At 33.3% G+C, this 21,027-nt stretch overlaps 1 protein-coding gene across 1 annotated transcript in view; it reads left to right on the forward strand.

Moving 5' to 3' along the window:
• The window catches only part of LOC129234297 (cGMP-dependent 3',5'-cyclic phosphodiesterase-like), a 137,310-nt gene that overhangs the window by 84,744 nt on the left and 31,539 nt on the right, over positions 1-21,027 (forward strand). The window contains exons 9-13 of the mRNA XM_054868292.1: positions 2,570-2,651; positions 5,182-5,216; positions 7,426-7,538; positions 17,938-18,015; positions 19,430-19,552. Coding sequence (XP_054724267.1) covers positions 2,570-2,651; positions 5,182-5,216; positions 7,426-7,538; positions 17,938-18,015; positions 19,430-19,552 — 431 coding nt within the window. The remainder of the gene's footprint in view (positions 1-2,569; positions 2,652-5,181; positions 5,217-7,425; positions 7,539-17,937; positions 18,016-19,429; positions 19,553-21,027) is intronic.

Raw genomic sequence — 21,027 nt, forward strand, 5'->3', positions numbered from 1 at the left:
TCAACAACATTCTCACGGATAAATGGTGGTAGTTTTCTTTTCAATTGATCTAACATTATTTCTTTAAACTTATCGAATTCTGTAATCATTCTACCATTTTATTCCACTCATGATAAAAAATAAATATGGTTTAACTAACATGCGAAATCTCTCGGCAAATGTTCTTTGCTCGCACAATACTAAAACTATAACCCTAAACTAAAATCCCACTATTTCGGCGAGGAAAATTCTCAGCGTTAAACATTTTTCATTTCGTTTTACGATAATATATTCAAGAAAATATTTTGCATACTGCCCATTAAAATTAAATGCTGCAGTAAATTAGGTTGGTTTAATTAATTATTTTTAAACTAGGTGGAGATGAAAGCTCTAATTCTTCTGCTAATGTTATCAAATCCTTCTTTCGAACTTAAGATTAAAAAAAACCCATATTCTTACAAATTCTACACAAAACAATTTTTAAAAAAAAAAAACTTACCTGGTATACCGTTATCCTCTTTCAAAAAAAAAAAAATGCATCGAACAGAGCAAATGCGACGTTTGTTAACCCAGAGTTTTCCTGTTTTACGCTTTCGCCATTTACGACAATCATCACACTTTTTAGAAGGAAATAAGGAAAACTAACATTATTTTGAGAAGCTGGAGAATTCTACTAAGGGACGAAACAATTTCTGTAGCAATCTAAGACACATACATTGCATTAATAAATACTCCTAACAAACTGCCTGTGTTTACGTCAACAGACACACATGGAACGCAATCTGGCAATATTTTAGTTTTTTCAGCAGTTTTGTAAATCACCGCAAGGTAGCGTATTCGAGCGCTGGAGTTGCGAGTTGGCGTGAATAAAATTAATGAAAACAAAAATCTGTTGCCGATTTTTTCTCGAGTTTAAACAAATAAAATTCTCTTGCTTTTGCTTTGAGGCCTTTTGAGGTGATCGGGAGATTTAATTTTTTTCCCCTTTTGGTTATTTTTCCGCGATTTATTACTATTTTTCTACTGCCGACAGAAGATAATAAAATATTTTAGTAGCATTAAAAATGAAAAGTTTTACTATTTACTTCGTTCTCACTGGGACTTATAAATTTACCGTCCACTTTGTTTTAGAATTATTGAGAATGATGTGAATTTTGAAGAACTGACGTCGTTAGTCTCTTGGAGACTTTTAGAAAACTTATTCAAAGGGGAACTTTTTTGAACTTTTTTTTTCTGATAGTGATTAAAAAGAATGATGATGTTATTTTGAAATAAATTGTAGTGGGAACAATAGTTTATTTAATACCTTTCAGTTAGAGCTTTTATACATATGCAGAAAATTACTGCTTTTAAGGGGTCTAAGGACCTTTAACCTTCAAAATTTTCGACTTTCCGGAAAAAATATATGTTATGCATGTTTTAATTCTGAACAATTTGATACCTTATTTATTACCATACACAAAAAACTTTTCAAGTTATCGTTAAAATGCGTAACATCTCCCCATTGAGATTTATGTTAACAGCAGCTGTTTAAGCGTCTTTTTCTCAGGTGCCGGTTTCTTCCGTTTTCTCGTTTTGCGCGCATGATATTTCAGAAAGTTTTTAATATATTTCCGTAAAACTTTTAACGTATGTTTATTTGGTTTATATTTATAACCTGAACCTATATTTTTTTTTTTTTTTTGATTTTTTTTTTTTTTTTTTTTTGAAATTTTATAAGTCAATACACAAATTTTCCAACATTTTGGGCAAAAATATTTCTTTTAAATACTAACTTCTATTTTTAGTTAAAATTTAGGTTCAGATCATAAATATATACCAGAAAAATATGTATGAAAAGTTTTACGGAAATATAAAAAAAACTTTCTGAAATATCATACGCACAAAACGAGAAAACCGAAGAAACCGGCACCTGAGAAAAAGAGGTTTAAACAGTTGCTGTTAACATAAATCTCTATGGGGAAAGTTTACGCATTTTTACGATAACTTGAAAAGTGTTTGGCGAATGGTAATAAATAAGGTATCAAATTGTTCAGATTTAAATTATGCATAACATATATTTTCCCAGAAAATTGAAAATTTTGAAGGTTAAAGGTCCTTAGACCCCAAGTCATGGCTACTGCATTTTTTTTTTTCTGCGAAAAAAAAAAGCGATCCTTTACTATGAAAATAAATATCGACTGAAATTTTCTCGGTCCTATGTAAAGACATTTACCATAGACATAGACTAAAGACAAGCCTGCAATTTAGGCATACTTGTATTCCGTTAACATAAGAGTGCTTAGGCGGCTTGAACGATCCCCCTTTCAGACAAGAAGTTTTCCGACAATGGTATTTCTCCCGAAATTTGGTCAAACAGTAATTTAATTTCACCGAAATATGGCAGAAAAAACACAGATACAGATTACCTCCCTACTTGATTACTTTATTTCTCGGCAGGTTGAAAGCTGGTTTTCTATCACAGACAAATTAGCATGCAGTATATTTTATCATCAGTCTATGGTTTTTACGAATTAAAATACAATATAATTATATCGACTGCAGAATAAAAAATAACAATGCATGTAATATCAATTGTTTTCTTTTGTAGGAGAGCTTTTAAACATACATGACGCATATGCCCATCCTCTGTTCTACAGAAAAATGGATGAAACAACGGGGTTCAAAACCAGGTAAACTGTTTCGGTATAATTTTAAAAAGTGGTCTTAAGCATAAAAAAATACTGTATTACTCGCTGATTCAACAACTTGTTAAATGTTCCTCAGAGTCAGACTAACGTACGTCATATTATCGCTACTTTGCAGGAGAAAGGGAAAATGTTTGTCTGTTGTCTGGTGCACACAAAGGATGGGACACGCGCTCTTTTAACGCTGGTAATTCTAAAGTATTTTTTTTTTTTTTTAGTAATCACGACTGCTCATTATTCTCATTTGACTGTTTTGAATTCCTATGATTTTATTTTCCCACGATTTCCCTCTGCCAGCACCACCGTCGCGGCGACCGGTCTCACGATGCTGCTCCTCTTTCGAAAACGTCTCCAGGTTACGTCCATATCCTACACACACAAGCATACACACACACGCCTACACAAACATACACACACTCATGCCTGCGCACAGACACAAACACACACTCCTACACACACACACATACATATACTCATGTCTGCATACAGACACAAACACATATGCCTACATACACACACACACACGGACGGACGCCTACACACGCGCACGTACACACACAGCACTGCATACACAAAACGCACACACATGCATACACACACACACCCACACGCACCCACACACATGCGCCTACACAAACACAAACGCGCATTCATACACACATACGCTCGTGATTGCGAAAAACATAATTTGAATTCAAGATGCCAAAAATTCTTTTTTTTTTTAGAATTACGTTCACATTGCGCGATGCGGAGTAGGATTCTACATAAAATGCCCTAATAAACGGAAAATCGCAATTTTCGGACTTACGTTAGCTAGGCTCTGAGGTACAGAAATAATCTCCATGTACCTCAAATGTCAAACTTTGAGCATAGTGTATAGCAAAGATTTTCTGAGCAAATATATGAACAGTATCAGAACGTCCAAAATCCGAATGTCAAAAATTCGAAGCTTCAAAAATCCGAACGCAGTGCCATGTAGTTTTAATAAGTTTTTCTCGATGTTGTGTAAACTATTAGACTTAATATTTGTTAAAATTTAGTTCAGAATTGTAATTAGTTACTGTAAGGTTATGTACTGTTTTGTATGTTATGTATACTGCCGTGCTAAGTGCAAACATGATATCTGCACTTTTCACCAAAATTGAGTTACGGTCACCAGGTTCTTCCTCGTCACACATTTCACCTAAATACAATGTTTTTTGACATTTGTGGATGGGATTTTTTTTTTTTTAATCTGAAAAAGCTGCATCCGAATGAAATACATGTAGGCACCGAACTTTAAACGACAATTTCTCATTTTGAACTCAGCTGCAGATGCGACTTTTGCGTTTAGCACGGCAGTATAGTAATTGCAATACCGGTATACCGAATACCGCTATTTGAAGCTATTTTGCAATTTCGTAATATCGGTATTTGCTGAGTAGAATATCGATATTTTCCGTATTAGCTAAAAATAATAAATCGTTTTTAGTTAAACATTTTTCAATTTATTTAACTAATTACTGCTATTTTAATATACGTTTCTTTTTCGATGAGAAAGTACCAAAAACAATCTACTGAAGAAAAAAATTTGACTTCAAAAGCATTTATATCAATGAATATATCAATGAATATATCAATGAATATCAATGAATATAAAGTAGAGGAAAGATTAAAATGATATTTTCATAACCAGATGGTGTGATGAATCGCACTTTCATGAGTTTACCATTTGTGAAAATCACCATTTGTATCGCCTTTTCTGCTATTGTACTGTAACACTGCTGCTTACCTATAAACTAATTACGTTGAATATTAATTTTTAATAAACGATCTTCAAATTCAAACGCCTAATACTTTTAATTTCAATAACTTGAATGCCAAAATAACATAGTTACAGGATATTTATCGTTTGCAAATGAAACTAATTATTTTCGTTTTATATTAATCGTTTGCTAGTAAAATGTATTTATCGTTTGACAATAAAAAACATTTACTTTAACTGGATATTTATCGTCTGCTATCAAAGATATCTCACACTGATAAGCAAAAAATGAAAGAAGAGAAAAAGCTCTGTTTTATTGCACATGGCACACAAAGGAACAAAAATAGAAGACTTTTCGAATAACTTAGATAATGCCCATAAATAACAAAATACGTGTTCTCCCTTATACTCAATTTACGAACAAAAGATGCCAAAGGTGTTGAAAGATCGAACATATTGTTGAATTATGAAATTCCAATGGAAGTGATATTGCATTTCTGGGGCCAAACTAGCAACTTTGAACCATCGTTGCAGGCCTAAGAAACTAGGGTCTATGCAGTCAAACCGCTTTACCTGCGCTCATATCTAGTGGGAATGGACCTATGGCCAGAATTTTGTCCAAATCCATGATCCTCAAGGTCATGCCGTTTGGTCGTAAGTTGTTTGTTGTGTGTGCATGTAAAATTGTGGCTGAACTTTGTCTAAATGTTAGTGTATTGATTTGTTACTTTATGACTTATATTTAAAATCTTTTTTTTTCTTTTAACGCAGAAACATTCTTTGCTTTCCTATAAAAGATGATCAAGGTATGCATTGATTTCATTGCTAAATAATTAAACGAACTCTTCAATTTGAATGTGCACACGGTTTTTAAAAGGAAGTGCTTATAAAAGCACCGAAAGTCATTTGAACCATATGCAGGTTGTTGAGTTCTTAGCAGGTTATTGAGTTAATAGGAATTGAAGAACCCCATTTTCGAAATCGTTGTTCATTGACAGTACTGTTTAAGGGAATCGGTGTACATATTTTAGTGTTTTCAATTAATTTTAAACTTACTTCAGATTTTATACCAATGTACTTATTTTTATTTGATGGTCAAATCCTTATGCACGGCATATCAAAGTCTTTCCAACTATATTAATATTAGTAGATAGTGGCAATTTATAACATTGTTATGTTGAGGCAGAGCTGCTAACTGATACGAAAAAATCGTAGTTTCTATGAATTACAGCTTTAAACTACGACGCTACGAAAGCGGGTTTAAAAATTACGATTTTCTGTCTATTTAATTTAAAATCCCATGGACGCCAAAAAAAAAAAAAAAAAAAAAATTGCATGAAAACTAAACTGATCAGTTCATGCTATCAAACTTCTACACGTGTGCTGCCGGTTTAGTTTCCATGCAGTTTATGGGTTCATCCACAAAAAAAGCGGAATAACTGCCAAAAATATCGTGAAGAATATAAAGCACTTGGCCATTCCTTATTTCATCTTTAAACACGGGTTATGCAAGATGCATTATTTGCAGTAGCGATTTTCCAGTTGAACATGGCGATCGTGATGATTACCGCAAGCATGAATAGAGAAATGCTTCAAAAAGATATGCAGACCAGGTGAGAGGTACAGCTTATAATAAAGATTTTATCATCTTAAAATATTCTGTACTAGTGGTACTCGCACGGCTTTGCCCGTAATAGAAAAATTAAAAGGTCTTTTGGTTCGCCTGTATATTTACAAATAATGCATGGTGAATTCTTTGGCCAATTGACTTGTACCCATTTTACGGTTCCGCGTTATGATAATTTCGTGTCTCGCCAATTGGCTTGTGCCCATGTTACGGTTCCACGTTATGATAATTTCGTAATTTACTCGTCCCTCTTATGACATTTTTGTTCTTAAAATTGGAATAGAAAAAGAACCACATCGAATTTTCAAAAAATCGCTTCGAGGTGCACACCCCCTGCTACAAACTAACTTTGTGCCAAATTTCATGGAAATCGGCTGAACGGTCTAGACGCTATGCGCGTCACAGAGACCCAGACATCCTACAGACATCCTCCGGACAGAGAGATTTTCAGCTTTATTATTAGTAAAGATAAAGAAAAGAAAGATAAAGATAAAATTTTTTATTCCGTATTAATATTTCTGTATCATATTTGAAAATTTTTATCATTATTTTTTTCTTTACACTCTTGACTATTCACTACTGTTTAATTCTGATGCAGCGGCCACGTCCTCCCCCCCCCCCCCCCCGCCGCAAAATGCTGCTACGATTTAGTTGGCAGCTCTGTGTTTAAGGATAAGATGTATAAAAAAATGCGACTTTTGTATAAAAATTTTTAATCATGCTGTATTTAAATATAATAAATATTTTAATTTTCTTTAAATTAAATAACAATTTTGCACAAATTTGTGCGTTTCGATCAGCTTTACCATGAGGAACATTCTCAAGACCTACTTCATTACTTTCGTCAGATGATTTAGACTAGTGTTTCTCAACTTCTTCACTATTGAGGACCTTTTGGTACCCTTCCGAATCCTAAGTGTACCACGTGCGAATCACAATTCATCCACATATGAATAGAAATAATATTTTCACAACAATTATGTTCGGTGAAATTAGATGAATCCAAAAGTTTTCTTTAGTAAATTTTATAGAGTATTGTAAGTTTAGTTGCAACTATAAAGTTGATATAAAATAGTTTTCACTGGCTGTTCGCCGACAGCATGAAAATTGCTCGCGGACCGCAGGTTAAGAATCACTGGTTTAGGCTATAGATTGTTTTTGTGGCTTGTGACTAACTGATCTACTGATATAGTGCACTGAATGTTTATTCACTTCTGCATAACATTAAATGGTAACTAAATGCTCTATCTGCATTGTATGCTCCCTTTCCCCATGAACCCAACTTTGTTCTCAAATGCCTTCCTTACCCTATGTCCGTTTGTGTATTTTGTGAGTTAATTTGGATAACCACACACACCCAACTGTAACTTGTAATCACTTGTCTTCAGGTGTCATTGGCGTGGCGGAATTGTGTAACAAAATCAATGAAAGATGTTTTTCCTTCTTTGATGAAGAAATTGCTAAAGCGTTCGCCATTTATTGTGGTATAAGTATTATGCATGTAAGTAAGTGATTTTTCGTGAATGTTGTTTTTCTTGACTAATCTACTTTTGAACGAATTGCATCATTTGCAATCATTTTAGTTTTGACTTGCATACGATTTCAAATTATCATTTGCCTGCAACTTTTCACTTGAATTTAATTTTAAACTAGTATGCATGGGCGGAGTTAAGGGGGCTAAGTCTCCATTGACAGCCTATTATTAGTCCTTCAAAGGAAAAAAAATGCAAAAACGGGTTGTAAAGCCTTTTTTCTAGTGACTTTCTCGAGAATTGAAGGGACTAGACGTAAAGGACGACCACTTACACGACGGTTGGACGATGCAGAAAAAGACCTCAAGCTAATGGGAATCAACCGATAGGGGGCCATAGTGACAATAGGGTCAGCAGGAGGAGGATCGGCAAGTCAGCGATGGCCTGCAAAAGGCTGTTGTGCTTTTGAAGAAGAAGAAAGCTTTCTTTCTACACATAGTAATTTTTGTTCTTCAAAAAATAAAACACTCTCAAACTCTAGCGATTGATTTTTTGAGCAATCACGATTGCTTATTGTTCTCATTTGACTGTTTTGAATTCCTATCATTTTATTTTCCCACCAGCACCCTCTGCCAGCACCACCGTCGCGTCGACCGGATTCACGATGCTGCTCCTCTTGCGAAGTCCATATCCTACACACACACACACGCATACACACACACGCCTACACACTCATGCCTGCGCGCAGACACAAACACACACTCCTACACACACACATACTCATGCCTGTACACAGACACATATGCCTACATACACACAGACACATATGCCTACATACACACACACACACACGAACACCTACACAGACTCGCGCGTACACACACAGCACTGCATACACAACACGCACACACATGCATGCATACATACACGCATACATACGCACCCACACACGAACACCTACACGCACTCGCGCGTACACACACAGCACTTCATACACAACACGCACACATGCATGCATACATACACACATACACACGCACCCACACACATGCGCCTACACAAACACACACTCATGCGCCTACACAAACACACACGCGCATTCATACACACGCTCGTGATTGCGAAAAATATAATTTGAATTCAAGATGCCAAAAATTCAAATTAATATAATTTTTTTTTTTTTTTTTTTGCTCAGCACTGTGAACGTTCTGATAGGGTTTTCTTCTTATCTCCAGCCCTCTTAAGTTTTGCTCGTTGTTGTTTGCAGTGCTGGATCTAGGGGCTCGGTCCGGGGGGCAACTTTTGAGGAGGACAATTGACATGATCTCCCTATAGGAGACTGAAGAGAGTAAGTTTTTTTCAAGAAATACCCTTTTATGACAACAATTTTGAAAGTTTTGAGGAGGAAAACCACTTCCCGCCTCTTCTTCCCCAACTTGGCCAAACAAAGCCTAAAATAGCGATTTTTGGAAATAAATCTCAAACAATTTCTGGATGATAATTCTCTCATCCAGCTCTTGTCTAACACCGCAAAGAGAGCTTTAAAATGTTTTTTTTTTTTTTTTTGGTATTGTGCTTTAAGAGCTTTATAATCTGCCACTCCTTTCCCTAACACCCCAAAAAGATAGCTTAGAATTATATTTTTAGAGCCTCAATTTTTAAAAAATACCGTAGAGAGCCCTTTAAATCTCGCTTCCCTTGACATCTACACTTGAAAGTTCATTTTTACTCCTTCAATTTCGAAAAATATCCAAATCATAGCACCCACTTACTTCTCCAGCATCTCAACATATAGCCTAAAATTGCGTTTTTAAAACTTCAATATCGAAAGAATTCATGAGAACTGTCATGAATTCTTCGCCAAAGATTATGCAGTCTAAAATGCGCTTTTAGTATTTCTGTTTAAAAAAATTTTGGGAAACGAGCCTCGAACGAATTCTGCGTCTTCACGATTTCAATTTTGATCATTTTAAAAGAACAGATCCCTATGCATTCCTACTTTCCCGCCAACCTCTCCTTTGCATAACACCTTCAAAGATATCCTAAACCTGCGTTTTAAAACTTCGCATATTTCGAAAAAAAAAATTGGGATGGGTTAATCCAATATTCCTTCTTCTCAACAAACTCCCTACACAGCTTGAAACTTCGTTTTCAGTGATATCTACTGAAAAGCTTTAAATCTTTCCTTCCTGAAGATATAGCCTGAAATTGAATACAGTTTTGAACTTGTGTTTTTTTTTGGTTTCATTAGCAGCAAATTTCTAGGAGGAATCCTTCTCAAGTCACCAAAGAGAGTTTAAATATAAATTTAGTTTTGAAAAAAAAAATGGAACATGGCATCGCTCCTTCCCGTAACATTGCTTAAAATTACGATTTTCGACATCAATTTTGAAAATTACTTAAATCTCCTCTCTTCCTGAGCCTTTAAACGCAGCTAAAATTGTCTAAAACTGCCTTTTTAGGACTTCAATTTCGAAACATTTCCGAGGAACGTCCATCGATTCCCCTTCTCCCTCCAGCGTTACTAAAGAAAGACTAAAACTGCGTTTTAATTTTAACTTTTTGTACCTATCCTTCCTTCAAAGCAATAAGTTGCACAAAAAAATTTTCTTTATTCGCAGTTCCAATAAATTATAGGAGACACTGCAGCTTCCGGCCAATGGCTGCTGAAAGAAGTAAAACAAAGACCCACACACGTACACCTGTCCAATCAGACATCTGCCGAGTTCGCGCCAAATTGCAATGTTTTACCTCTTTGACTGATGTCTTAAATCACCGCATGGTGGCGTATTTAAGCTCTAGAATGCGAATTAAACTTATCTTACGTGTAATAAGCTTACCCTATTTCTTTTTTTGCAAGAAATTTTGATGCAAAACTTGAAGGGCAAAGACGTCAGTTTTATTTTTTAAACTCTATGCCCCACCTTGGAAAAGTCAAAGATATGACACTTAATGTTACCAATATGAAACGGTTTTCATCTTGCTACCGAACTTGCGACATGCACACTCACATGTTCGTGTTTAATTTTGGCGCTATTTTTTGACTGTTGTGTCAGCAGGCCCGTCATTTCATCAAAGTTTTCCGGGGGAGGGGGGGATAGCACATTCTAAGTAAATATGAAGGAAAAAGGCAACACGATACACACATAAAAGTATATTAACATTATGGTTCTGTAATTCTAAAAGAGGGAGAGTTATTAACTCCCCTTGATTCCCTCAAAAAATGAGTCTGGAGCTTAGTCCCCCAAGAAGCAAAAGTCTAACTCCGCCATGCTAGTATGTTGTAGCCATCACGAAACTTTCTTCTATATCTATATTATAAATTCTTGGATTCAACGTATTGTTACAAGTTTTGTAAATAATAATTTTTTACGATTCTATGTAATTAATTTGTTATAATATGCCTACATTTGGCTTTTATTCCATTTATTTTTGCTTGAAATTACCTCGTTCTTGAAACTTACCTGTATGTTGACTTTTGCCTGCTATGAACCATTTTATCACTATGCTTTTGGGATTGACGAGAAATTTAAGAAATATCGCCATCGCCAAGTTGAAAAACATTTGGCGACTTATTTTTGGTGACAAATTTGGCAACATTTCGAACATTTACGTGTAAATAATTTTTGAATTGAAAACCTTGCAACATCTAGCAAATACTAGAATCAGGTAAAGGGGATCCCGTACGCATCGAAATTTTCTAGCAAAGGCAAAGAACAAAAGTTAAAAATTATTTTTAAAGCCTTGCTTAAATTAAGTGCAAAGGTTTTATTTGTTAACAAACGGAAGATGGCAACAGATAAATATTTTAAATCTTGCACTAGCTGCGTTGCCCGGCTTCGCCATCACTATCTACAAGAAGGCCTATTCAGTGGTTACCTTAATTGAGCAATGAAGTACTAGAAACCGGCTGACTCAAAAATCCTTATTCGGCTGTTTAGCGCTCTCAGCACTAACCAACGCGAGCGCCAATTTCAAATTAAGTTTCGAATTCTAAGCCTTTTTTTTTTTTTTTTTTTTTCACTAATGCTACTGACAGTAGTGTTCACTCTGGATTTAGTATAACTCCTTTTTATAGTTAAATTTATTATGCAAACATAAAATCATTTTTGTACTATTACACTGCAATGATGAATAAAAAAAATGAAAATCTTAGAACTTTAATAATCTATAACGGATACAATTTACAACATAAAAACAGGTAAGAAATTTTGTTTTCTTTTTCAAGCCATCAATGGCTCGTTCTATCTCGCAAATTGCATTTTTGCAATGAAAGACATATTTACAGAACCTTACCATTTCAGATATTTTTTTTTACTTTTTGCAAAAAAAGAAATTCTGATCACTAAATTTTTTTGTCATCATTTCAATAATTTTAATTGAATACAGCTACTAGCTTCACGAAGATTTGTAAGAATAAAGCTAAAAATGTTTTAATTGATTGGGAGAGATGAAACTTATGTCGCCAAGGAACGTGAGCAAAAAGAAAATATTTCACTCACAACTGACATTTTTTTCAATATTGCTTTCTATTTCGCAAAATATTCATTTGATTACTTTATATTGCAGATAGTGACGCATGATTTACATAATACCCAGACATATTTTTTGCAATACTTTATTGTGATAGCGATTGCGTTACTAAGTACGTGAATGTTTCTAAGATAGCCGATGGAAAAATTTAAAGTATGTCGTTCTTGTCTAAATATGAGTCTATGATGAAGTTAAAATTTAAATTTGGAACTACTTTGATATACCCCCCAAATCGGAAATTTGGCGACTTTTTTTGTTTTTGTTGACACAAAACTTTATTGCCACAAAAATTGTTGCCACAAAACTTTAAAAAATACTCAAAAAATGGTACAAAATATAAGAAAATACTAAATTTGGCAACAGCAAAAACCTAAAAGCTGAAAAAAACCTAAATTCGCAACACCAAAATAAGAAACAGCAACCCTAAAAAGTCCGTAGGAAATGCCAGATTTGGCGCGTAATTTTTGGGGGTGTATATCAAAGTTATACCTTAAATTTTTCATTTATGTTTACTTCGTTATGATATTGATAATTAAAACATTTTTCAATCCAAATAAGAGTCTTTAAAATTCATGCGGATATGATACAATGTATTGAAAATTTCGGTTACTATAATCTTGTTCCTTACGTTCTTTCTTATATGTTTGCTCAATTTAAAGAAAAAAAAAAGAGCGTTAACTTGGAAAATAAACTTTTGATTTCTTCTTTGAACAATGTTAATATGTTTAGTGAACTACTGTTCTCAAAATAATAGCTTTAGTATGTTAAGAGACATAAATTAAAGTGATTTTCATCGGGAAATTTCCTCTGAGTCAGCCTTTTTCGGTCACGTGACGAAACCAGTGATTGGGCTTTCTATGTAGGAGGTGGTGGCTTTGCACGGTGTTCCTCGAAAATAAAAGTTACGTCAAGTGACGCATGTTCAACAATCAAGCTTCATTTAGAGAGAAAAAAAATATGCTCTAAAATTTCCTGTCAAAATGATCATTCTTAAAGAAAGAAAACGGAAAATGAAAAAAATCAAAAATAAATTAAACGCAACCCTCCGTACAGCTAAAATCCTTGATTATCTTCTGCTGGCAGTACCAAAAAAAAAAAAAAAAAAGACGATAAATCGCCAAATAAAAAAGGCAATTTTCACCTCAAAACATTTTTTTTTTTTTTTTTGAGCAATCACGATTGCTTATTGTTCTCATTTGACTGTTTTTGGCGTTACGCTGATTTTATTTCCCCGCCAGCACCCTCTGCAGCATCACCGTCGACCGGCCGCCTCACGATGCTGCTCCTCTTGCGAAAACCGTGTCCAGGTTGCTTCCATATCCTACACACACACGCATACATACACACACCTACACATACACACACTCCGACACACACACATACACACATTCATGCCTGCACACAGACACAAACACACATACCTACATACACACACACGAATGCCTACACGCACACGCGCGTACACTCACAGCACTGCATACACAACAATCATACACATGCATACATACACTCACACACGCACCCACACACATGCATACATACACTCACACACGCACCCACACACATGCGCCTACACAAACACACGCGCATACATACACACACACACACACACGCTTGTGATTGCGAAAAACATCATTTGAATTCAAGATGCCAAAAATTCAAATTAATATACATATATATATATATATATATATATATATATATATATATATATATATATATATATATATATATATATATATATATATATATATATATATATATATATACATATATACATATATATATATATATATATATATACATATATATATATATATATATATATATATATATATATATATATATATATATATATATATATATATACATACATATATATATATATATATATATATATATATATATATATATATATATATATATATATATATATATATATTTTTTTTTTTTTTTTTTTTTTTTGCAACTCCAGCGCTTGAATACGCTACCTTGCTGTGATTTACAAAATTAAAGAAAAAGGTAAAACATTGCGTTCCACGTGTGTCTGTTGAGGTAAACATAGGCAGTTTGTTATGAGAATTTATTATAACGCATTCGATGTGTCTTAGATTGCTTTCAGCTACAGAAATTGTTTTGCCCCTAAATGGTATTCTCGAACATCTCAAAATAATGTTAGTTTCCATTATTTTCTCCTAAAAAGTGAGTTGATTGTGGTAAATAGCGAAAGCGTAAACAGAAGAAAACTATGGATTAGCAAACTTCGCACTGGCATGAAAGTAACAACGAATATGCTCGTCTGTTCGAAGCTTTTTTTTTTTTTGAGTTGGAAAGGAAGATTTAATAACATTAGCTGAAGACTTAAGGTTTTCATCTATGCCTAATTTTAAAATAATTAATTTAAGTAACCTTGTTTACAGCATTTAGTTGGAATGGACATTGGACAGTATGCAAACTATTTTCTTGAAAATATTATCGTAGAACGAAATGAGAAATGTTTAGCCCCCAGAAAGAGTGTTTAGAATTTGAACTAGAAAAAACAAAAGCTGAGAAATTTTTATCGCTAAAATAGTGCGCCAACTTTCTTTTATTGCTTTTACATTATCGGCTGAAGAGTTTTGCCAAAAATTTGTTTCGGGTTATAGTTTTAGCGGGCTAAGAACCATTGAGAAGAAATAGATGGAGAGAGTGCAACCCTACTATTCCGATACGGCAACAGTACCATGTGACCTGGGAAGCAATTTCGAGTTGACCGTAACCGCTGAAGAAGTTTTCATTAGTTGAAGCCGTGCATGATAACAACCTTTAACTGTAGAAGGGAAAAATCAGATTTATAGTAATAGTGCAGTATTCTAGCATTGTAAACTGTGAGGGAAAAGCCACACCAGGAGGTCCAGTAACTTTTCCCTAGCATGTACGAACGTTTTTCACTTCTAAATAAAGAAAAAATAACATTTATATGCATTCAACGAGTACATATTCCACAGTTGCCTATAATTTTTAAATTTTTGTACTTATTTTACCTATAAAAGTTATAAAACATTGTATATCTTGAGTGAAAATAACATTTTAGTTCCATAAAAACACTTTTTACTTAATTAGTAATTATTTTAACGGCTCTTAAGCATTTTGTGTACATTTGCTTTGTTGGCGAGTATCTTCTCGCCAAGCTCCTGTGAACAGCAGATGCGCAAGAATAAAGATTTGCTATTTTTATGTTTCAATTTAAATACTAGTATGATGCCTGCGTATGAAATTATTTCAAAACATTGATTACAATACATATGAACCCTTAAATTTTCAGTCAATAACAGAACACTTTAAACTATTTGTACATGCCCGTCATTTCAGGGAATAAACATCAAAATACATGAAAAATGCAATTACATTATATTTTAAAATCCGGAAAGAAGTGGGGAGACGGAGTTTGAATGATAGGCCTGTATTTGTATCCGTTATTTATTTATTTATTTATTACTATGCAGTAAAGGAGTTGGAGCCAGAGTTGCTCTGATTTGTAGCCCCGATTTCATAATAAGCGCTGTCGCGTCGTCTGAAAAATATTTAATGCCAAAAGAGCGATTGCGTGCCAAAACGCGACAACTTCCCAGCCAATCAAGTCACCTGACCTGGGAAACATTGGGTCCCAAGCTTATTTCACTGAGACATTTGCTATGGCTCCCTCAATTAGTATTCCTTCTCAATGCTAAGAACCCTTGGCGTGATTTCGCTTATCAATTGATTAAAAGGGTAGTAAGATTGCAGAATTCGATAAGTTTTAGGAAATAATCCAAGATTATTTTAAATTAAAATTTCCACCATATATCCGTGAGAATTTCTTGATGATTTGCATCGCATGACAAAATTAAATCATTTAATTCAAAATTAGAAACATTCGAAACAGAAAAAATTAAAATTAACCTATTCGGCAATTTGAGAAATAACTTAGCTACAAACGTAAAACAATTAGCGCTTGCCAAACAAAACAAAGAAATATCATCTTCCTCTTTTGATAACCAATTGTACTGTCACATAAATAAATTATCTAGTATTAAATGTTGTTCTTGTCAGTCTTATGGCCACAATGAAAATGTAGTTCCATGAAGAATTGATATTATTGTATTTTCAACTAGAGGAAAGTTGAGCACTGAATGAGTTCCCGGCTTAGAGACAATTCAATAGATGCATTATGTTTTATCCTATTATTGATTTTTTATTCTGACATGTGTTCCTTCATTTTATATTTGTTCCCAATACGTTTTCATAAATAATATAATTTTTGTACACAATTATGAAATGTGGCAACGAAACATATGCTTTCAAGAATTTTTTGAGAAATTTCAAAGACCGGCTATTATACCGGTATTCCGGTATCACGTTTTAAAAATACCGAATACCGGAATTAAATTTTCCATCCGGTATTGCAATCCCTAAATATAACTTACAAGAAGGCTGCCACTAAACTGACTGTTTCCAATCAGTGTTTTCTTGAATCAAAATAAAGTTAAACTATTGTAAATAACATGATTGTTTTTATTTTTTAAAAAATACATTTTTCTTTTCTGTAACTTGAAAGATTAATAAACTACCCATCCCCCCCCCCTACCTGACCTTAGTTTTTTAAAAAAAGATAAAACATCGCGACATGAAAGTGAAATATACTGTTTAATTTTTAATTTATCGTCTGCTTATGTTTAATTTTATAATATTTTTGAAACATGTATTGGCATCTGGAGTTGTTTATATTCTTAAGATTTTGTAGGTCAATTATAGCTATTCGGTGATCTATTAATGACTTTTTTGTGAAGTAAAGTGCCTTCTAATTTATTTGTACTTAACAATGTATATCTGCGCTGGCTCTAATGTAATAAATGAAACCTTGAGACTAAGACCATGCAGAGTTGCGGATTGATTCAATTTTGGATTTCCTTTTTGTAACAAAATAACTAAATAAAAGTAAGTACTTAGAAACGTATTGATATATTCTGCAACGAAAAATTGAGTAAAACAGAAAAGTTAAGGTTGAAAAACGGCTTCTTAAATTTTTAGATTACAAATATTTCGTGTAACAGCGCCATCTATAGAGACAAAATGTTTTGTGTACTTGCTAACAGTCCCTCCATGGAACGTAGTTCCTATTTCAGTTACTAATTAAAACTTAATGAGACAGTTTCTGCGTGCGAACATTGTATTTTTCTATTGAGTTCATCAATAATAATACATTTCAAGCAATCTTACAAGTTCTCTTAGTCCCCAAGATTGGTAAACGAGCTTGAACCATAGTTGTGCTTTAAGGTTCGAAGAGCTTAAATAATTGCATTTGTTTTAAAGTGAGACAGTCATAGACAATTTCACAGTTGGTTTGACATTTTTTTAATGTTTAGAGAAAGCCATCAAATTATTCGCAACTCCAATAAACTATAGGGGGCGCTGCAGCTGATGTCTAATGGCGGACGAAAAAGGTAAAACTAACAAATGCCGTAACTTATAACTTACTTTGAAGCCTAGTGACTGACAGTAATTTTTCGTGGTATTTGTGGGAAGCTTTCTTTTCTATTCCTTTGAAATTACATCACATCACAAACTGTTTGAAGCCTGTAATTTACCCCAAAGAAAACACGTGGAACGGAATGTTTTACATTTTTTAGCTGTATTGTTAATCACCGCAAGGTAGCGTATTCGAGCTCTGGAGATGCGAATAACCAATGGCTTACTTTTATCATTTCTTTCATTAAATTATTTTATTTCTTAATATTATATATATTTTTCAGCAATTTGGCAACGAATTGAAAAGTTATTCAATTATTGTAGTAACTTCATTCACGTTTTTTTTTTCTTTTCTATACTACTATTTATACATTTATGATTTGCGTAAAATGTATTCTTCTTTTTCAGTCTCTTATGTGGAAAAAAGTCAGAGATGCTCAACACAGAAGTAGATTATCAAATGAACTTATGATGTATCACATGCAGGTAAACTTTACTTCATTTGAAAAAATGTCTACGGCAGCACATTACAACCTAACGTAACAAAATGCTCTTATTTTCTGTTCTGAGCCTCATGGTTTAAAGTAGTAAAGTAATCAGTAAGATGAAAATAAGTGCATGGTTTCTATTGTAAAATTATTATAGCTTGGCCGTGTGAAGTTTTCAAAAAACCTAAACCCAACGGTCATTACTTTAAAACGTAAAACTTCTGCCAAATAAATACACTACACCATTGAAAAACATTAAAAACCACTTAGACTTAAAATAATCCACCAAATAAATACATCAAGACATTAAATAACAATACATGTGCCATTGAAATGTAAAATAATCCGCCTATTAGATTAAAAGCCCCTTTATTTAAAGCCTATCTCGCCAAGCTTCGACGCTACCGTAACAATCAGCTTAATTTCAATGAGAGCTAAAACAAGAGTACGTGTTTTTTTTTTTTTTTTTTTTTGAAAAAGTTGGAGAAAAGAAATTTAGTTACCACAGTCAAAAAGCAATTTCAAGTCAACTAGCAATTTGCAATGCAGTAATATTTTACCTTGTAAGGGTTTTTAATTTTTATAACGCCAAATTTTGTAGGATTTCAACTTGCCAATCTACATGCAGTCGAAGTTCTAATTTGTCTGGCAGCCCTTCTAACTGGTGTCCGAAAAACTGACCCCTTCTAAATTGCTACCAAATACACCCATAGCAAACTTCCGCAATGTGCATTGGTCATTTATCGTCCCTGACCTGTAAATAAAAGATGTGATCTAAACTGAAATAACTCCCTTTCAAAATGATTTTTAGCGATATACATTTATTGTGACAATTTTAGGTTCATATCTTCCCCCAACAAATACCTTCTTCTTATGAATACTCATGTTAATGATTTTTGCAATTAATTTCTGAAAATTTACACTAAAATCTACCACACTTTTAAAAAATGAACTATTTATAGCTCATTGAATTTTGCGTATACTTTGAACGGAAATAAATGAAATAAACGTGTTAATGGAAATTTCCTATAAGGGCAATTAATACATGCATTTAAAAGTCAAAACTTATTATGTGCACTTTTATAACTTATTTATTTGTTTAAAATTTTAGGAAAATTTTATCAAACATTGTCCTCAGAAGATCAAATTAGTGAAAAAAGAACGAATATTTGCCCCAATTTCGGGCCATACACAGATTTACTGACTTCAACAATAATTCCAACTTCAAACCAATTTACTTTCAAAAATGTCAAATTACCGCCAAAGGCAGTCAATCTTTACCCGCTAGCACAAAAGCTCCTTAAATAGTTCATGAGCAAACAAACTAAACAGAACATTAAGTTAATTACCTCAATATTTTGCAGATAACTTTGTATAACGAAAGCAATTAAATTAATGCATATTTCATTTAGGTCTCTCCGGAAGATGTGACAAAATTATCAGAAACTGAAATTCCAAGTACTGAACATTTTAGTGAAGACTTTATGCGTCTGAATTTTATTCCTCGAACCATAACAGAAAATGATACTTCTCTTGTAAGTATGAAATTTTTGCTTAATTATTTAAAACTCTGAAATTCAACATTTTCGATGATAAATAAAAAAAATGTTTGGTGACTACCTGCCTCTTTTACCAATTGTTTGCTTTTCTCAAATTCAATCAATTATGGGTTACCTTAGCAAACATTTGGCGATATGTTAAATCAAAAAAAGGTGCTTAATCTACAAAATTTTGGCAATAACTTGCGCATTGCACTGAAACACGGATATATCGATCGATGATTTTGTAGCTTATCAAAATTGTACCGTTTTTGAATGAAATATACTAACATTTTTTTTTACAGTAAAGGTTGTAACTTGTGGCAGATACAGTAAAGTGCTTCCTACTCTAGTCTATGAGACTAAAATCAATCCTATTCTTAAATGCAAGTGTGCACTGACGACTAAAAATGCGACTAAAGTTAATATTTGGAACAAAGGCGACTATGATGACTATTTGAGCCAAAATGTGCGCAAAAAGGACTATTTTACAATAAACAGTAAAAAAAGACGACTAGTTTAGTGAAAACGTGAAAAAGAATACATAAAACCTCCCGGTTTTTCTTTTTTGTGTGTGTGTGTGTGTGTGTGTGTGTGTAAAAATGAAAAAAGAAATTTGAAACGAGTAAAAAAAATTTTGTCGAAAATCTAAAACACCTGCTTATCATTCTGAATTTACGTCAAATTTCAAACCCAAAAGGAGGCAATTTTCACAGCTGACATCAACTCCTATCCCAGCGGTTCCCGACCATTTTTTTCCCTGCGAACCCCTTCCAACATCAGAAAAAAAAATGGCGAACCCACACAAAATTTCGTTTTTTTTTTTTTTTTTTTTTTTTTTTTTTTTTTTTAAATGTTGCTCAGTAGTTTATTACAGGAGTGAAAACATAATTGCAAAATATAGATGTACAAGCGTTGCTACAAATTGAAATGATAGCTAGAAAATAAATGCAAAAAAAAAAAATCCATAAAAAAGATTCCACTAGTTATTTTTTATTAAGCTTCAGTCAACTTTTAAAAGACTCAAAATGAAGCAGTTGTGGAATAAAGACGCTCAAATGTCCCAGTTTTACACTTTCATTAGATTGAACATTTAATTTGCGTCTGTATTTATCTCTGTATATCTTGAAACTCTTTTTCATATATACAAACGTTGTCCAACAGGGTAAAAAAATTCAAATTATATTTTTCTGACAAAACAGTTCATTTATTTGTAAAACTGTAGGGAGAAGTAAATCAAAGAATGATCATTTAAAATACTTTTGTCACAACTGTCTTTGATTAAATCAATGATATTTTTCCTAAGACTAAAATTAGAACCTCTAAATTTATACCTTCTTGAAAAGGACTCGAAATATGTAGGTCAGCAAGTATGCTAACATTTGCATCCAAAAATCGTCGAATGGGCAAGAGACAAATGAATAAATTATAGTAAAAAACACTTGAACTTCATCTCAAACTAGCATGTTTAA

This window comes from Uloborus diversus, chromosome 1 (genome assembly GCF_026930045.1).
Source record: "Uloborus diversus isolate 005 chromosome 1, Udiv.v.3.1, whole genome shotgun sequence".
Lineage (NCBI taxonomy): Eukaryota > Metazoa > Arthropoda > Arachnida > Araneae > Uloboridae > Uloborus > Uloborus diversus.